We start from the raw sequence: 18,318 nt of genomic DNA on the forward strand, positions 1-18,318 counted from the left end.
ATGCAATGTTGCACCATCAAGAAGGAGTCTAACTTTTGTGTCTCAAAGCATGGTAACTCAGGTTCCACAGGCTATTTACTGGATGGGTTTATATAAACTAGTGCTTTGGAATTTGGTATTTAACAATGACTGTGTATCTGTATATACTAAGGCCGATAAACATATGATGTCTTCCAGATCTTAAGAACTAAAACTTCTGTAATTGTCAGCTACCATGGTCAATAGTTATATAACTGCAAACATTGAAAACATTTAGAGGGAATAAATTAACCCCGTAGTTCAGACAATGTTACATTACTTTTTATTTGTTTTAGGTAAAATTAAGGGAGAGAAATAAATGGGGTTTTCCCCTTGTTGATCCTCATTGTTCATTAGGAAACATGTAAAATTCTCCAAAAGATCCGGCCCAGTTCCTCATTTCAGCTAGACCACTGAGCAATCATCAGCATATACTCTATATGCTTGTTTCTCATACTATAAAGTCCTCCTTTCTTGTAGCTATACTTCCATTTCTTTGTTTGATTTATATCCTATCCTTCTGCCAAAATAAGTCTCAAGGCACCTATAGGGCTGAGACAATTGTTGGTAAAAGAGGAAGCTAGAACGATGGGGCTATCTTTCATGAGATTGTTTCTCCGTCTAGACTTGAAGCATGTTTCATTATTACTTTACTTAAGTAACTAGTTTAGTTGAGCAAGATGTCTACTTTCTGACCACTGCTGTCTACTGTGCTAAACTTTCTCCATTAATAGTTGAGCAAAAGGCACAATGGAATGGGTCACTTGTTTAATCACACTTCTATGTTGTCTGTTCAAGCTCTGCTTTCATCAGGGGTTTCAAATACAGGGATGTGGGAAAAGAGTGATCTGTTTTTCTAGTGATATTAAAAGTCCATTGTTGAAGTCACCTAAGTTATGAAACGAGATACCAGTATGCAGTAACAATTAGTTTCCCAAAGAACAAATGTTGTTGTTCTTCACTACCACCCTCAGTTTTCTGATGAATAATTGGTGTACAGAAATAGTTGAACAGCCATCAAACATTTTGGGCTGTTTAGGACCCTTTCCATCCTGTACCATTATATCAGTTTGATTTCACTCTTACTGCCATAGTTTCATACTACAGAATCCTGGGTCTTGTAAGTTGGTGAGGAAAACCAAAGGCTCAGGATTCCACAGTAATTGTAGTGCTATAGTAGTGTTAAATAGATAGATAAATTTTATTATGGTCCAGAGACCCTTATTACACTGTAGCATCCAAGTTATACAGGTAATGAGATTAAGAACATCCAGTGAATAAAATTTGCAAACAGTAAAAGCTGCTTAAAATGCATGTTGCCTAAAAAATCAGAGTAAAAAGCGACAAGAAGTGCCGGTGTGTTTCAGCCTCAAGGTATGCAGGCAATGAGAATTAAGAAACAACCATTTGCATGGGCACACAGATGGGTAAAATTAACAACAGTTAAAAATGCTTAAAACACAAGTTAACTAAAAACATAGGTAAAAGACTTTCAGCCTGTGTCTAAAATTGGGAATTGTCTAATCCTGGCTGCCTCAGAAAGAAACTTGGCAACCACCAAGGTCACGTGGGGAAAGCTGTCACTAAGTAGAAACTTCACATAAAATTTCCTTGAACTTGCTGGTAAATTCCTTAGTAGGGGGTTGATTATGTCTGCTCGGGCCTATTCATAGAAACAGCATGACAGTAGAATGTGGTAGATGCACTCTACTTCCTGTTTGTTACATGGGCAGAGTCTTTCATTGTATGGAGTACCTGCAAATCTTGTACGCAGCAATTCAGACGGGAGCACATTACACCTAGGTTTGGAAAATAGGCAGCGATATTTCCCTATTGGCAAGTTCTTTAGATAGTTTGCTGCATGAAAAAGCCCAACATATTGTATGGACAGGGCACTAGGAGAGCAGGATACATAGGAGAGAGAGCGCAGCTCACAAAAGGCAATGTCCCACAGTCTCTGTTTGATTGATTTGAGAGCCATGTCAAAACCCAGATGAGTTCGGAGAAATGCGGAAAGGCCAATGGAGGCAGCTTTCTTAGAAATGATCTTGGACCAACTGCTTATGTACTCATCCTGAGCTAAGTGGTGCATCAAACTGGACCCTAAATGAAAACTCTGATCTTGATCCAATATTTAAGTGCCCACCACCAGGCTCTTATTGGCAGGGGTGCTTCACCAGATTCAAGTAGTAAGACACAGGATGGTGCACACCTGGGGAGCTAGAAAAAGGCCCTCAAGAACTGTGTTTGCTGTTGGTCGATTTTTTATGTTAGACCCCCGATCCAGATGCTGGAAGAATACAGCAGCTGTGAAGCTAGTTTAGCGTTAAAGACTTTAGTTACAGAAGGTATGAACTATGGTAGTGTCAGAAGTGCTAAAAACTTCCAGAATGGCCACTGGCCATGATCAAGACATTCTTGGAGATATAACCTCCTCCTCATTATCAAGCACTTTCAAGTTGTTTCCAGGAAACTACCAAATATTATCAAATGAGGGAAAAAGTTGTAAATCAAGGGGAAAGAAAGAGGGTAACTGAGTTAGGAGCAAGACAAGACTACTCAGAAAAGGCCAAGAGTTGATCTTTGAAAGGAGTCATATGAGGGAATTAAAGGAGAGTTGTCATGGGATGCTGATCACAAACCACTGCAAGCTGGATAGCAAGTGCCCCAGAAGCAAGCAAAAATACAGCAGAGTCCTTTCACAGCAAACATATGCACTTCATCCCGTCTATCAGCAGAGTCCAACTGCCAGCATCTGACTTTATCTACACACTGTTTAGTAAACTCACGGATTCAGGTTTTCATCCAAAATATCCAGGACTTTAATCTTCACCATTGCAATATATACAAATATACAAACAGGATTAGCAGATCATCATTCCTTGTACTTGCAAACAATCAGAGTAATCAGGTAGTTACAATACAACATAGTCAGATACTCATGTATCACACAGGTGAGAGAAAGATGGATTCTTTCATCCTCCTTATGTAGTCAGCTGCTGATATCAGTATGGGACACTGGCTAATACAACACCTTTGCAATAATATTCACATGGTTATGACTCAGCCATCACCATACCAAAGGTATTTAGTTATTGCATCATGACATTCATAATCACTACCAAGGTGCTATCACTATACCACATGTTCATCAATCAGTCTTTTCCTTTGATTAGAAATGCTTTGCCATTTCTATGTAACAAGAGCTACAATCTCTTAGATTTTGGTTCAATAGTAGCATAGCCTTTCAAGGCTTTAGAGGAATATTTTGCAACAACTTTAATGCTGGATGATAAGAGCAAGTAGTAAATGTTTAGTAGATTTCTGAAAATATTCATTTGTTTTGCATGGGCTCCCTCAATAAAAAAGCTTCAACCATCTAAACTGGGCTTCATATAATTCCAGCATGCCAGCTGCTTAATAGTTCTCTACTTTGATTTTTATGAAATGTCTCCATGGCATTTGCCAAGCAGCAGATGGGCCACAACACTTTGCCTGCTGCATATGGCTTAGGAATTGCTAGATGCCCAGGCATGACAAAACATAAAATCCTAGTTCTAGACATCACACAGGACTCAACAAACAGGAAGGAAATCCATTGCCAATAGTGGAGAACTTTCCTGACCCTGTGGCTGAAATGGGTCTTTGGCACGCACATAGACAAAATTCACAGTGATTTTCATTCACCCATCTACATACAGAGAACACACTCTGTCATGGAGAGTAATTGTTTTAGGAAGCATGTCTATCTCTGAGAGAAGGAAGCTCTCAAGCAGGAAGTGAGGAGGCAACATGGAATTGCTAGCAATGGGCAGAGAACTGTGGAGTTAGCATCTAAAACAACTGGAAGTATCTGAGTAGTTTCACAAGGAAGAGCCTAACACTTGGGGTTAGTTGATTAATGGCACATTAATCAACCCTTTAAGGCAAGGGTTGGGTTGTGAACTATTGGTTCTGTGTTGGTTGTTTACTTTCTTGCAGATTGAGTCATGAAATTGGTCTATTCATCATTTTGTACAACTGTATTTTAACTAGTACTATGGACCTTGTTGTGTCAAAAAGGTAGTATGTGTATGTATTCAATGAATAAATGGAGTAAGTTAGGAGGCTCGTTTGACTGCCAGTGTCAGCTGTCATAACACTGAGGCTCCTTCCACACAGCCTAATAAAACCCTACATTATCTGCTTTGAACTGGGATAGATGGTAGTGTGGACTCAGATATTCCAGTTCAAAGCAGATATTGTGGGTTATTCTGCCTTGATATTCTTGATTATATGGCTGTGTGGAAGGGCCCTAAGACTGCAATCCTATCTATGAGTAAGTCTAACTGAATTGTAGGCCCCTTCAAACTGCCAGATAAACCACATTATCAAAGTAGTAATTCCACATTATCTGATTTGAACACAATTGCTTATCTACACTGCCATATAATCCACTTCAAAGCAGATAATCTGGATGTTATACAGTTGTGCAGAAAGGGTCTCAGAGGGCTTCTTTCTGAGCAGAGATGCCTAGTGAGTACACTAAAAGTATAGAGTGCTACCCAAAACATTTTCTCCAAAAATATTTCTATGGACGACACAATTCTTTTTTAAAATAGAATTTCCTCAATATTGCATAGGCTTGCAATGTAGGCCCCTTCTAGATTGCCATATAATCCACATTATCGGCTTTGAACTGGATTATATGAGTCTACAATGCCATATAATCTAGTTCAAAGCATTTAATTTGGATTTTATATGGCATTGTAGAAGTGGTCATAGTAACTATTTGGCCTCCCATCTGTGGCCCTTCAGTTTAGTTAACAAATGCCCATGGTGTCCTGATATAGTACATCCCTTCCAAAAAAGGTTATGATTGCAAAATCTCCCTGGTCCCAAGCACAGAAAACTCCTTAAACAAGCTATCACTACGTAAAATTAAACACCTTCCTACATGATTCCCTTCATTAAAGCCTAAATTATTCACTATGCATGTGTGTGTTTTAAACAATAAGACTCATTAAATAAGTACAGATGTGTTAGCATTGGAACATGGAGCTGCTGAAATATTCAAGAGTATGGAAAAGATGCCCGCTGTTATATTTCGCTGTTACAATTCTCAACATGCTGCAAACTGGAATGCATTAAAAACTCACTTAAAAGTATATTTAGGGGCCTTCCACACAGCCCTATATCCCAGGGCCCTTTCATAAAGACATATAACCCAGAATATCAAGGCAGAATAACCCGCAATATCTGCTTTGAACTGGTTTATCTGAGTCCACACTGCCACATATCCCAGTTCAAAGCAAATCATGTGGGATTTTATTCAGCTGTGCGGAAGGGCCCCCAGAATATCAAGGCAGAAAATCCCACATTATCTGTGTGTGGACTCAGATAACCCAATTTGAAGCAGATGTTGTGGGAGTTGCTGCCTTGATATTCTGGAATATAGGGCTGTGCAGAAGGGCCCTTAAACACCACAACCACAGTGTCAGCAAAGAGAAGTTTCACACCATCCATTCACTTGCTTGCCTGGGGCCCTTTCCACACAGCCATATAACCCAGAATATCAAGGCATAATATCCCACAATATCTGCTTTGAACTGGGTTATCTAAGTCGAAACTGCCATATATTTATTTTATTTAATTTACCATATTTATATCCTGCCCTTCTTTACCCCGAAGGGGACTCAAGGCGGCTTTACACATAAGCAATACATATTCCAATTAAAAGCAGAAAATGTGGGATTTTATTCAGCTGTATGGAAGGGGCCTGGGTTTTCATCAGGGAGGAAGGACAAATCAAATAAACATTACAGGTTAGTGAATCACATACAGCTTGACTTCTACTGTGATAACATTTTAAAGCTATTGCTGTATACATTTTCAGAGTATAATCCCACTGGATTTAATAGAACTGAAAATTATACTCCCATGGGCTATGATATCATATGACCATGTAGTTCTAGCCAAAACCACAAGTGTCAGCATTGTTAGACATGGATGCAGCTAGTTGCAATGTATTATTTATTAAAAGGCATTCAAAGTCACTTTGTAGGTGCTGATTAATTATTCAGAAACAAGACATTAATATAAAATGCATTGTCTGCTTTAACTTATACACTTACCATATCTGTTGCTGTTTGCCAAGACACTTTTGGGGGGAAATCGATCATTCTGGATTTTTAACACATTCCCACCAACATATACCGGCTATCACTATTACATTCTGATTATGGGCAAATTCTTAATATTATTGTTCTAAAGGTACTACCTTCTGGTATGTGTGTGGACACACACCAGAATCCTTTCCCATCTACTTTTATTGTGGGATAATATGATAGCCCTGTTTTTATCACAAAATGTTTATACATATCTGAATTTTTTGAAATCTTTTCTGTGACAGCTTGATAAAAAGCTGGTTCTACTCGGTGTAATCCTCACTGATATTTCAGTTAAGGAAAACTTGCTTCCCATTTTATAGAATTCAGGGCCCTTCCACTCAGCCATATAACACAGGATATCAAGGCAGAAAATCTCACATTATCAGGGGGCCCTTCCACAAAGCCCTATTTCCCAGAATATCAAGGCAGAAAATCCCAGAATATCTGCTTTGAACTGGGTTATCTGAGTCCACACTGCCATAAATTCCAGTGGGATTTTTTTGCCTTGATATTCTGGAATACAGGGCTGTGTGGAAGGGCTCTGAGTCCACACTGCCACATATTCCAGTTTAAAGAAGATAATGTGGGATTTTATTCACGTGTGTGGAAGGGCCTTCAGTGATCAAATCCTGGAAGTCTGTTTTTCTTGGGAACAAAAATCACCACTGTACATGAATCAAGTGAAACTCTTTTTGCTCGCTTTCCAGCAATTTTTTCAGTGGGGCTGTGCTTGATTACCTATAAAAAGAAATACATTTCAATACATACATATACCCCAGCAGTGTAGAATAGTCTAACAACATGACTGGGGGGGGGGGGGATCAAAAAATATACAGCAAGCCTGTTGTATTAAATGGTTGAAGCCTGAAACTACTTTTTTTGGGAATTAATATTCAGGGCCCTTCCACACAGCCTTACATCCCAGAATATCAAGGCAGAAAATCCCACAATATCTGCTTTGAACTTGGTTATCTGAGTCCACACTGTCATATATTCCAGTTCATAGCAGATAACATGGGATTTTCTGCCTTGATATTCTGGAATATAAGGCTGTGTGGAAGGGCCCTTACATAACCAACTTGAAGGCAATGGGTTACTTGATTTTGTGTGGTTTTTATTCCTGGTATGTTCGGCTTCATGAAGAGAAAGAGGGAGAGAGATCAAGAGATGGGGGGGGGGGAGGCTGGAATGAGTACAGTATAAAGAAAATGATGGTTCTACCTTTCATTTTGTGCTTTGTTCTTCCTTGCCAGAACTCTGTGCTTCTACCATTGTGCAACAATTGTGCTTCTATGATTTTAAAGTTGATATTTTTACAGTTCCATGTGAATGTTTATTTATACATTATTTGTTATTTATAAAGTACATTTTCTATTTTTTTAAAAAAAAAATAGCAAAAAAGGGGGGGTACCAGAACAGATTAATAGCATTTTAATGGGAAATTTGCTTTGAGATCAGAATGATTTGAGTTAAGAGCTTGATTGCAGAACAAATCAAACTCTTAACTCAGGGCATCACAGTATTTGCATGTATGATGTGGAGTGGCCACAGTCTTTAGACTGCAAATAATGACAATGATTGTATAATGACCTCCCTCTCATATCAAAGTGAGTTTAGCAGTGACAAATATGTGGTCAGTTTAGGTGAATTCACAACAATAAGTGTTATGTGTGTAAGATCAAGGAATTAATGGGGAATGGCAAAATGCAGTACAAAACAGGGAATGTGTTTTTGCCATTGTAGTCTTCTGATCCTAGAAGTCATTAAAAGCTGTCATGACGACAAACCATCAATAGCTTCACCTTTCATCAATTTGTCTGAGCTCCTTCTACACGTTTAGAAATTGAATTCAATACTTTAAACTATGAATTGTGTGAAGTAGTCTTTTTTGTCTGTGCTGACTTATCCTAGAGAGACAAAGGTAGACAAATAAAATATGTAGGAACAATGCAGCTGGCGCCCTTTGGGAGTACAAGAACTATGGGTTTGGAGCTAGTCTTTAATTCATCTCTACCCTGGCACACAGGTTACGAATTACTAGCTTGCAAAATTAGAAGTATGCCTATGTATCAGCTACTGACTGTCTCTTCTAATTTCTCCTTGTTTTAGTTCATTATACTGCTATTACCTTTTTGAACTATTTCTCATGTTTCTCTGTTATTTTCATCATTCAAAAATGGGTTCTTTTTAGAACTGTTGTACGTGCAGTCATTGTTGTCTTCCGAGTGTTCCCTTCAATTCCTTTCATTGGCCAGGTTATGTGGTTAAGTTAAACTAAAATGCAAGAGTGGTCTCTTAACTATAATACTAAGAAAGTACACAGGAAGTTGAAGTTATTTCTGTTCCTTTCCTGTTACCCCTTGTTTGTCAGATGTTTTTGCCTGCCTTTAACCTTTCTCTGCCCTTTTGCATTTCTAAGCTTTAGCAACTTTTTGGCTTTCAAATGTATGTAATCCAATGAAGAAAAAAGAACCATTTTACTGCGCAGAATTACAGCAAAACAATTCTCAGGCAGTTCTATGTTCATCTCTAGTTGCAAGCAGTCACAAAATCACTCTGGAAGTGGTGATGACTAAAGAGGAAAGTGACTCATAGCATTGCATGGTTTAGGGAGCAGCTTATTGGCCGGTATAGCCAACTGCGGGATGGAGAAATCCCCAGCTCGAGCATTCCCAGCATAGAGCTAGCTGGCTTCTGCATGAACAGGGAACATCCCACAATCTCTTTAGGGTAATAGGTCCATTGTCAAATTGCCTGTTTTGTCACCACTTTCTCCTAATATTCAACCAAAAGCTTTTTTTGTTGTTGTTCATTCGTTCAGTCGTCTCCGACTCTTTGTGACCTCATGGACCAGCACACGCCAGAGATCCCTGTCGGCCGTCACCACACCCAGCTCCTTCAAGGTCAGTCCAGTCACTTCAAGGATGCCATCCATCCATCTTGTCCTTGGTCGGCCCCTCTTCCTTTTGCCTTCCACTTTCCCCAGCATAATTGTCTTCTCTGGGCTTTGCTGTCTCCTCATGATGTGGCCAAAGTACTTCAACTTTGTCTCTAGTATCCTTCCCTCCAGTGAGCAGTCGGGCTTTATTTCCTGGAGGATGGACTGGTTGGATCTTCTCGCAGTCCAAGGCACTCTCAGAACTTTCCTCCAACACCACAGCTCAAAAGCATCGATCTTCCTTCGCTCAGCCTTCCCTAAGGTCCAGCTCTCACATCCGTAGGTTACTACAGGGAATACCATGGCTTTGAGTATGCGGATCTTTGTTGCCAGTCTGATGTCTCTACTCTTTACTATTTTATTGAGATTGGACATTGCTCTCCTCCCAAGAAGGAAGCGTCTTCTGATTTCCTGGCCACAGTTTGCATCTGCAGTAATCTTTGCGCCTAGAAATACAAAGTCTGTCACGGCCTCCACGTTTTCTCCCTCTATTTCCCAGTTGTCAATCATTCTTGTTGCCATTGTCCTATAATTTAAAGGCATGAGATCTAGGGAAAGCTGTGAACAAGAGTTAATCATCTTTTATATCATGTCCAACAGATGTCTAAGAGACCATGATCTAGACCAGTGGTTCTCAACCTGTACGTCCCCAAGTGTTTTGGCCTACAACTCCCAGAAATCCCAGCAAGTTTATCAGCTGTTAGGATTTCTGGGAGTTGAAAGCTAAAACATCTGGGGACCCACAGATTGAGAACCACTGATCTAGACGATGATCTAGATCAGGCAAGCTATCTGAGAAAAGACAAAGATTATTTTCTTTAAGCCACCATCACCTAGATCTGTCTGTCCCCTCATCAATCTCTCTCTCGCAGACGCATATTACAGAAAGGTTTTTGTTTTTTTGACAAAATTTCTACCTTCATCCAGAAATTAGGCAAAGTTCTGGGGGTAATTTCAGTTTTCTAAGGAACTATCAATGTTTACGTGGATATTCACATACATTTTTGAACTAATCTAATCAGCACTAATGCATCACAACTATTAACAAAAACCTGTGGTTAACAATCCCCTACATGGATTGTTGTGTGCTTTCCGGGTTATATGGCCATGTTCCAGAAGCATTCTGTCCTGACATTTCACGTGCATCTATGGCAGGCCTCTACCTATGGATACATGCCACACAACAACCCAGTGTTGCCGGCCATGAAATCCTTTGACATATATTAATCTCTTACATGCTAATACAGAATGTTCCATCTTTAAACCATGATGGATAGAATTTACATCTCATTTTCTACCCTTCTACTTCTGTCCCTTCCATTTTGGGAGCACTGCTCCCTCCTTACAAAATTTGTATTCTTGTTACATGATTACTGTTTATGTATGCGTATGAGTTTGCTTTTAAAATTAGCATTTTTCTAATAAAACACACCATTCTACCCTTCTGATTCAAACTTCCATTTTGTGGGCACTGCTTGTCAACTTTCCCAAATTTTGTTTGTCAAAGAAATCCAACCACCATATGCAACTCATTCTGAAGCCTGTTTTCCCCTCTAGCATATATGTATGCACAGACACACACAGTCACAGAGCAATGTCTACCACATTTGATTTGCAGCGACTGTGGAAATTACAATAACATCTGACTTAGATCACAGTGATGAAAGGAAGAGGAGGAGAAGAATATAATTTACTTATATAGCACCGATCTGCAAGTAAATGAACAACAAAATGGTTCTCTGCCCTACAGACAAGCAAAACAGACGGCGGTGTGAAAGGGGAATCTGCTGGATTTAGATGCTGCCTCTTTTTCTCTCCCTCTGAGGCCAGGGCAGTTAGAATGGGGCACAAATCATTTAATTATAAAATTGAATTATGTACATTTTGTGAGGCATGTAATTCTCACCCAAAATATGGCAATTCAAATACAAAATTCCATGAGAAAATGAGACTTAAGTTTAATTCCACCAAGTACAAATACTGTCAACTTGTTTCTTCAAGGCTCTCAAGAAGTATCATTCCTGACCAATAAGATTTAAATAGGGAGAAACATGCCTTTAGAGACTGTTAATAATCTCTACATTTGCAAGATTAAAAATGACAGTTCCTTAAACTATCTTGCTTGTAGCTAAGGGGTTTTTTTTTAAAAAAAAAATTAAAAACTTAATGTCTAGCCTCTTCAGGAAATTAGACCCTGCTGTTGTACTCATAATATTTTGCCTTTTGAGTCCCAAAACAGAAATGCCTTTCTATTATTTAGACATCAGTCAGTGTGCTTCAATACATCTTCAACAGTTTGGGATTTTCAACTGAAGTTAAATACAATCCAACAGAATTAAATTAACAGATGGGGGTGAAATAAAGTGAACTAGCACCTTCATTCTGATCCGCACAACTCTTTTGCAGACATCTGTGAATGGATCACTCTTATATGAATTACGTAGGGCAGAAAGAACATTTACATAAACATACAAGAAAATCCAGACTCCACTAAACAAGCAGCAGCAGCTGATATGCACGGGGCACGCGCCACATGAAGGGTGCATCTGGATGACAGTCCAAAAGACAAAATTATTACAGGCTATTATCTAGTTGTCTGGAGGAGCAGTGGACCAGCTGGCCATGATGTTCTCTTCTGAGTTAAACACAGACAGGAAACCGCATGTCTGATACTGTAAAAATTGTTTGTCTTCCTGCCATGGCTAACCAGGCAAGCAACCCAAAGGGGCTGTTTTCATTTAAAAGGAACACTAATCCACAACAATCAAAAGGGAATGACAATTCTTGCAAGTTGTGTATGGAGTACGAGTTACAAAAGGAAGTTTTGAATTTCACTGGAACGTGCTCAAACAAGCCAAACTCTCCTTTGAAGGTGCAGGCAGGCACTTAATTACAAATCTGATCTTCACTTTTCTTAGAGGAAGATTTTCTGGACTTGCTAAACATCAGTTAGGAAAAGCAACAGTAGAGCTGAAAACATTGGGCTAGAGACTATGATGAGATAACAGATGATGGGATAGTTATTTGATGTTTGTTTTTTTTTCAAGGAGGGAGAAAGCCAACGGGAAAATATAATGACAGCATCATTCTGCAGAATTTGACAATTCTGGAGATCTTTGGGAATTGGCAGCTAAATTGTACTATTTCCACTAACTCTGTGCATGTGTGCGTGCACGCAAGCAAGTCCCTGACGAAGGCTGTCTAAATTGTTGATCTCTCTCTCTCTCTCTCTCTCTCTCTATATATATATATATATATATATAAAATTTGGTTAGATATAAGTAATTTGTAACAATGTCACAATTGCATATACACAATGATTTTCCACCTCCCGCTTCCTCCCTCCCTCCCCTCTCTCCAGGAACAGTTATGTCTCTACTCAATGGTTTATATTTGTTTGATCATGAAGAGTTTTTGGTTCAGTTCCTTATATTTCCCTTTCCCTTTCGCTCTAGCTATAAGCTCTTTCCACATCAACTTTGAGTTTTCCTGACCATTCATATATTTTGTTCTCTTTTGAGTTAGGTAATGTTGGAGCATATACTCTGATAAATATTTGAGCCATTTTTAAAATTCCCATTTTCCCTTCATCTTTCCATCCTAAGGCAATTGATGTTTGGGTAGCTACTATCATATATTTTGCAATTTCAATCTGGTCTTTATTCCTCCCATTACCTTCAATTTGTTGTGTAAAGAATTGTTTTTAGTTTAGTGCAGTTCTTCTTCCTAATAATTGGTGGGGCAGCGGGGCATTCTTGGCGTTCTGGCTCACTTGCAGGGAAGCTTCCCCATCATATGTGGGGAAGGGTTGCCACGCGGATTCCCCTCACACTGGCCCTATTGTTTGTTATGGAATATGGGAAACCAGTTGTTGTACAGAGCCCCGCAAGAAGTGACTGTGCACTGTGTCATGGGTGGTGGGGGCTTCGTATAAAAGCTGTGCTGCAAGCATCCAATGAAGTTTCAGCCCACCATGTGATTAAGTCCTTAGTCTCTTTAATAGCATTCAGAGATTTCTTATGATACAGCAAAGTTTTTTTCCAAAAAGAGATTCACACAACTATGCCCCTATAGAATTTGACAGATTGCAATACCTACTAACTTTCTCCATTATCTTAGCTGGTTAAGGCAATTCAATAATATCTGGAGGGTCACAGTTATACACTTCTGTTCTAGAGTAAGAGTATACTATACAGAACCACCCATCCATACTAGAAATTAACACATGGGTTTAGAAATATTCCTGTGTCAAATTTTAAGGATTGGCAGGAAATAACTCCAACATGCCAACTTTGCTCAGCTGTTTAAGAAGACACAAATACAATGTGACTAATATGAAAAGCCAGCCAAAATTGACAAGGGCGTGTTGGTTGCTTTGGAATTCAGATCCTTGAGCACTAACAGATGACTAAAACCATTATTAGTCAAATGAAACAAGAGACCTCTTGCAGTAATGAGCATTGCTCGACTGATTTTCTAATGCATAGCAGATCAAGAAATTTGACCACTTTCCCTCCCACATATGAAGTGGGAGCATATGGTATGGTTTGCATATGGCAAGAAAAGCAAACCAAAACAGAGAGCATGCCTCTTATTAAAAAGCTCAATGAACAAAGAACACAAAAGATGAAGCCAGGGAGAGGGGAATGTACTTGTGAGAAAATAGAAGTGTTAGTTATCCCCCCACTTTCTAATACAAAAGAAGCACCATTTTTGGAGTGCTACCAGCACAGGTGCTCTTTCATACTTATGCAAACCTCTAACTTATCTAGGAGTAACCATTTGTTTATTTCAATTGATTATAAATTTATTGGCTCCAGAAAATAAAATCTGAAAAATACTTGAAGCAATGTGTAAAAATCCTTCAGTTGTAATTTTAAAAAGAAAACATTATAGGTAACACAACTAGCAGCAGTAATAATTCCAATGTGCAATCATCTGCGGTCTTCCAAAAGAGATAATCAGTATTGTTCCCAAATGGGTTTTGCTAGGGAGAAGAGGTGTGCAATTTGGTCAAAAGGGATGCTGTTCCAGGGTCCATTTTCAGCTAACCCCTCATTCTGTAACTTGAATCAGGAGGAGTCTTGCTGTTTTAATATGCAGATATTCGGCCCTTCGGCTACAATGAAAAATGTTAAAGGCTCAATCTTCAATCATTTTAAGGCCTATCTGCATGAAACCTACCTTTGTTTTAGACCCATTGACAACTGCAGGCCTGCCAAGTTTCAGAACAATTCACCAATTTACTGATTTTTTTTAAGAATTAGTTTCAGTTTTCCCATAGCATTTTAAAAAATAAGACAAACTGCAAGAGAGGGTTCAGGAAATTGTAGTTGCAAGTTCTGTCTATTCTCAGTCAATCAAAGCATGGACACAACCAGGACTTTTATTGGCTGTGAAACAGAGAGAGAGAAAACTTCAATTCCCATAATGCTCTGAGAGAGACTTTTTAATGCCCACCCCATACAAGTGTTTCTGGGAAAGTGAGTTCCCAGCAGGGCCCAATGGAACTTTTCCATTGCCAGGAGGGAGAAAAGATGCTGCAGGATCTTCTCCAGGAGCCCCGTGACAGACCTCTGCCTCAGGTATAATGCAGACTTAACTCCATCCTCTCCATTAGCTGGGAGATCTGGTTTTCTTGATCCATTTTGCCCAGCTTTTTGATTCCCTCCTGGGGGGATTACATGAAACGGACCACCGAATATTACAAGTCACTTTTGTTCAAACTAATTTGGGCCCAAGCCTACTAGGGAGAGAATTCTAGGAAGAAAAACAGATTCAGTCCCTGTTTATCTGCACTTCCAGCATAGGCTAGCCTAGGAGAAGTTTCCAAATGATCTAAGTTGGGGTGGACAACTGCAAGCCCTGGGGCCGAGTCCAACCCTTCTGGGTACTAATCCTCTAGTTTTCTCCTGATTCACATACCCTGTTCCCGTAAGATCCTTGTTTGGTGGCTTTCCGAGTTTTGGACACCCCCCTGCCCTCTCCTAAAGCACTGAAAGGCCTCTATGAAAGGCTAATAAGGAACTGGCTATTGATGTTTTCAGCTAAAAGGGGCTGATATTTTTGGTTCTACTCTATTCTTTTTGGCCCTGCCAGTACTAGAAGGTGATCCTCCCAAAGATAGGAATACCTTCCAAACTGAAATCAGTTCTCAGGCTGAAACTAGTTCCCATATGAATAATGTAGATATTCATATGGGAAAATAGATGCCTAATGGGAGTGAGGTATTAAATTATTTTATGGATTTATAGCTCACCTTTCTCCCAGAATGTTTCCTTTAAAAGCTTGCTCCATTTCTTACAAAATACACTAGGGTGGAAATCAACTTCTTCACTAGAATATGATCACTGCAAAGCTTCTAGTTCTCACAGAAGCATTTCATCCAATGAAGATTTTATAATTTCATGATTTTTATAATTCAGTCTGATTACATCTATTAGCCAGTATGTTACTACCACATCTATACAGACGACCAACAGAGTAATATGACCTGCAACATTGTGTTGCTTTAAATCTAAATTGTCATTGATTTTTATTTTAATTAGTTTTTGTAAACAACTTTCTACTTATTTTTTCATAGAGGTGGGTAAACAGCACATGAATGAAATTATTAGAGTCAGCTATTAGGCTATTATGTGCTTGACTGCCCTGCCAGCACCAAGATAATGGCCATCATTAAGTAGGCAGACAAGATAAAAATGGACGTTTTAAAAATTACAGAAAAGATCAAAGCAAAAGCCTCCTTAAGGCAGTCTCATAAGTTGTCTTTATTAGCTGTGGAAAAATATGAGATTTACACATCTGAATAAGAGCTTACTCCAAGCTATGTAAATCTGGCAATCCACTTTTAAGCTCATTAGAAAATGCAGAACTGTGTACCATCATACTGTTGGAAGATGTAACTGGGATACACACAGCTGGCAGAGCTGGGTGACTAGGAAGCCTATACTGATTCTTACTTTTTAAAAGGTATAGCATATTTGCGAGTAGTTTCTAGTTTTCCTTTAATTTGGAATTGAATGTTTTGTTAAGCAGATAAATTCCGAAGAGCTTATAAAAAATCCAATGTGCACATTTATTTTTGTAATGCAAAATAGTTTTTTGTATTTTTGTTGAAAACATTGCATGCTTTATCATCATCTCTAGGTCCAAGACTGAATTTCTCATTTTTTTTCACAAGCCCTCGGGCTTTTACAGACTGAAATATTAACAATGTTCCTGGTCACACTGCTGAACAGACATATAGCTTAACTATATATCTGACACATTCCTCCACATTCAGCCCATTCACCATGTTAACATCTGGAGGAGCACAGTTTGAGAAACTCTGTATTAGCAGTAAATGTTAAGTGACATGATTCTCCCTAAAACTCCTCTAGTGTTTTCCCCTTGTAACAAAAGACGGCTATTTTTTTCCAAAACAGGAAATTCTAAATCAGAGGAAATCCAAAAAACAAAACAAAAACCCACCAAAAACTTCTGCATTACCACTGCCACTCCAACAGTAAGGGCAAAAGGAGAAAACAAAACAAAAATACACATTAAACATGAAATCTCAACATACCTGGAGAAAAAATAAGTACATCATTGCATTCCTCATCATCGCAGGAGCACATATACAGCAACCCTCCAGTTTCCCTCTTCTCTGACATTACACATTCCTTTGAATTGTAATCTGTCAATTCATGCCCATGGAGCTTTTGTGCTGGATCATGACATATTGTTTCCAATGTTGTGTTTTCATCATTCTTTCTCCTAAAAAGAAATGGGTATTTTAAAATAACAAGCCAAGATGTTTACAACAACACAGTATCATGTTACAAATGTTTACAACAACACAGTATCATGTTACAAAATACAGTATACCACCTGAATTCTCAAAACATGCAAATTATGTATGACAAACAAATGTCCCAAATTATGCATATTTTTAATGAGATAATAGTCTTGCATTAAATGAGAGCAAGTGGGGATTGCCTTTCAAGTTGAATGGAATTCAGAACCTCCTTGCACAATATATATACAGTATATATATTTTGTTGATATGTTCTTATATGAAATTGGACTAATAAGTTTTGTACCTGTTTATGCTAAACACATGAAGGTTGCGAGTAAAAAAAAATGTTACTTTTATCAAAGTCTACTTCATTTTTGTCTCTTGAGCGCATTATATAAAACAAGTTGTTTAAAGGAAGAGTATATATATTTTGGGCACTGAAAAACACTTCTGAAGCACTGCTGTTTTTATGCAGTAGCAAACTTTTTTTTCCTAACAGATCAGAGTTAACAGGTTATTCTGTCTAACAACTGAAACTATTGCATGTCTAGCATAATTCTATCTGGTTGTAAAGCACAAGAGAAGATTCTATTCTAAAGGGTTTCTGTCTCTTCTCTGAAAGGTCATGCTTTTCTAAAAAGTTATGATCTCCAAAAGATGCATTTCCAAAAGGTTATAAATGCCATTTTCCAAAAAACACAAATACTGTATCCAAAGTAAAACTTAGAATTATTATTTTTAAAAGAGAAGACAGAGTTTGTATACTACTTGGAAGTAACATACCAGTTCTTTTTATTTAACAGTGTTACAGGTGTAGCTTTTAGTGTTTCAATGTATTCCACTTGAACCTTTCATCTTCTGTTAGTTGTGCAAACATGTATACTTGTTACTATCTCTGTTTCTGTATAGTCTGATTGTTGCTCAATGTTATCTAAAATTTTTATGTTAAATAATAATAAAATATGTTTTAAAATCCCATTACATGCATTCCTAACAGTGAAAGATATAATTGTTATAATTGTTGCAATTATAAGACGAGAAATATGCCGAGAAAACATAATTTTAGCAATACAATATATTTCATATCCAACTTTTAAAAACCTACTATTATTGCGAAGCCAATTAAACTATGAATACTGTAATAGTTGAATGAATGTACCTGAAGAAAGTTCTGAAGTAAATCCATGTACACAGACAGACTGAACTTACCAAACAGCTGCACATACTTCAGTATTATTTGCGCAGATAGCTGTGCGGTTGCAGTGAGACTTGCACTGGCCTTCATTATTGCAGTTTGTTAATCTCACATCACAAAACTTGCAAAGTGCTGGAAACTTCATTTTCCCATTCAACAGTTTGGATAAATGATCTTCATCTGCAAATAAGAAAAAAAAAGATAAAATATAGATTCTTCCCTCCATAAGCGTCCCTCC

At 38.3% G+C, this 18,318-nt stretch overlaps 1 protein-coding gene across 1 annotated transcript in view; it reads right to left on the reverse strand.

Annotated features, from left to right (window-relative positions):
- TGFBR2 (transforming growth factor beta receptor 2) overlaps positions 1-18,318 on the reverse strand; it is a 62,090-nt gene that overhangs the window by 14,845 nt on the left and 28,927 nt on the right. Inside the window, exons 2-3 of the mRNA XM_060781877.2 lie at positions 18,095-18,260; positions 16,673-16,863 (exon numbers count right to left, since the gene is read on the reverse strand). Coding sequence (XP_060637860.2) covers positions 16,673-16,863; positions 18,095-18,260 — 357 coding nt within the window. The remainder of the gene's footprint in view (positions 1-16,672; positions 16,864-18,094; positions 18,261-18,318) is intronic.

The sequence above is a fragment of the Anolis sagrei genome, chromosome 6 (genome assembly GCF_037176765.1).
Source record: "Anolis sagrei isolate rAnoSag1 chromosome 6, rAnoSag1.mat, whole genome shotgun sequence".
Lineage (NCBI taxonomy): Eukaryota > Metazoa > Chordata > Lepidosauria > Squamata > Dactyloidae > Anolis > Anolis sagrei.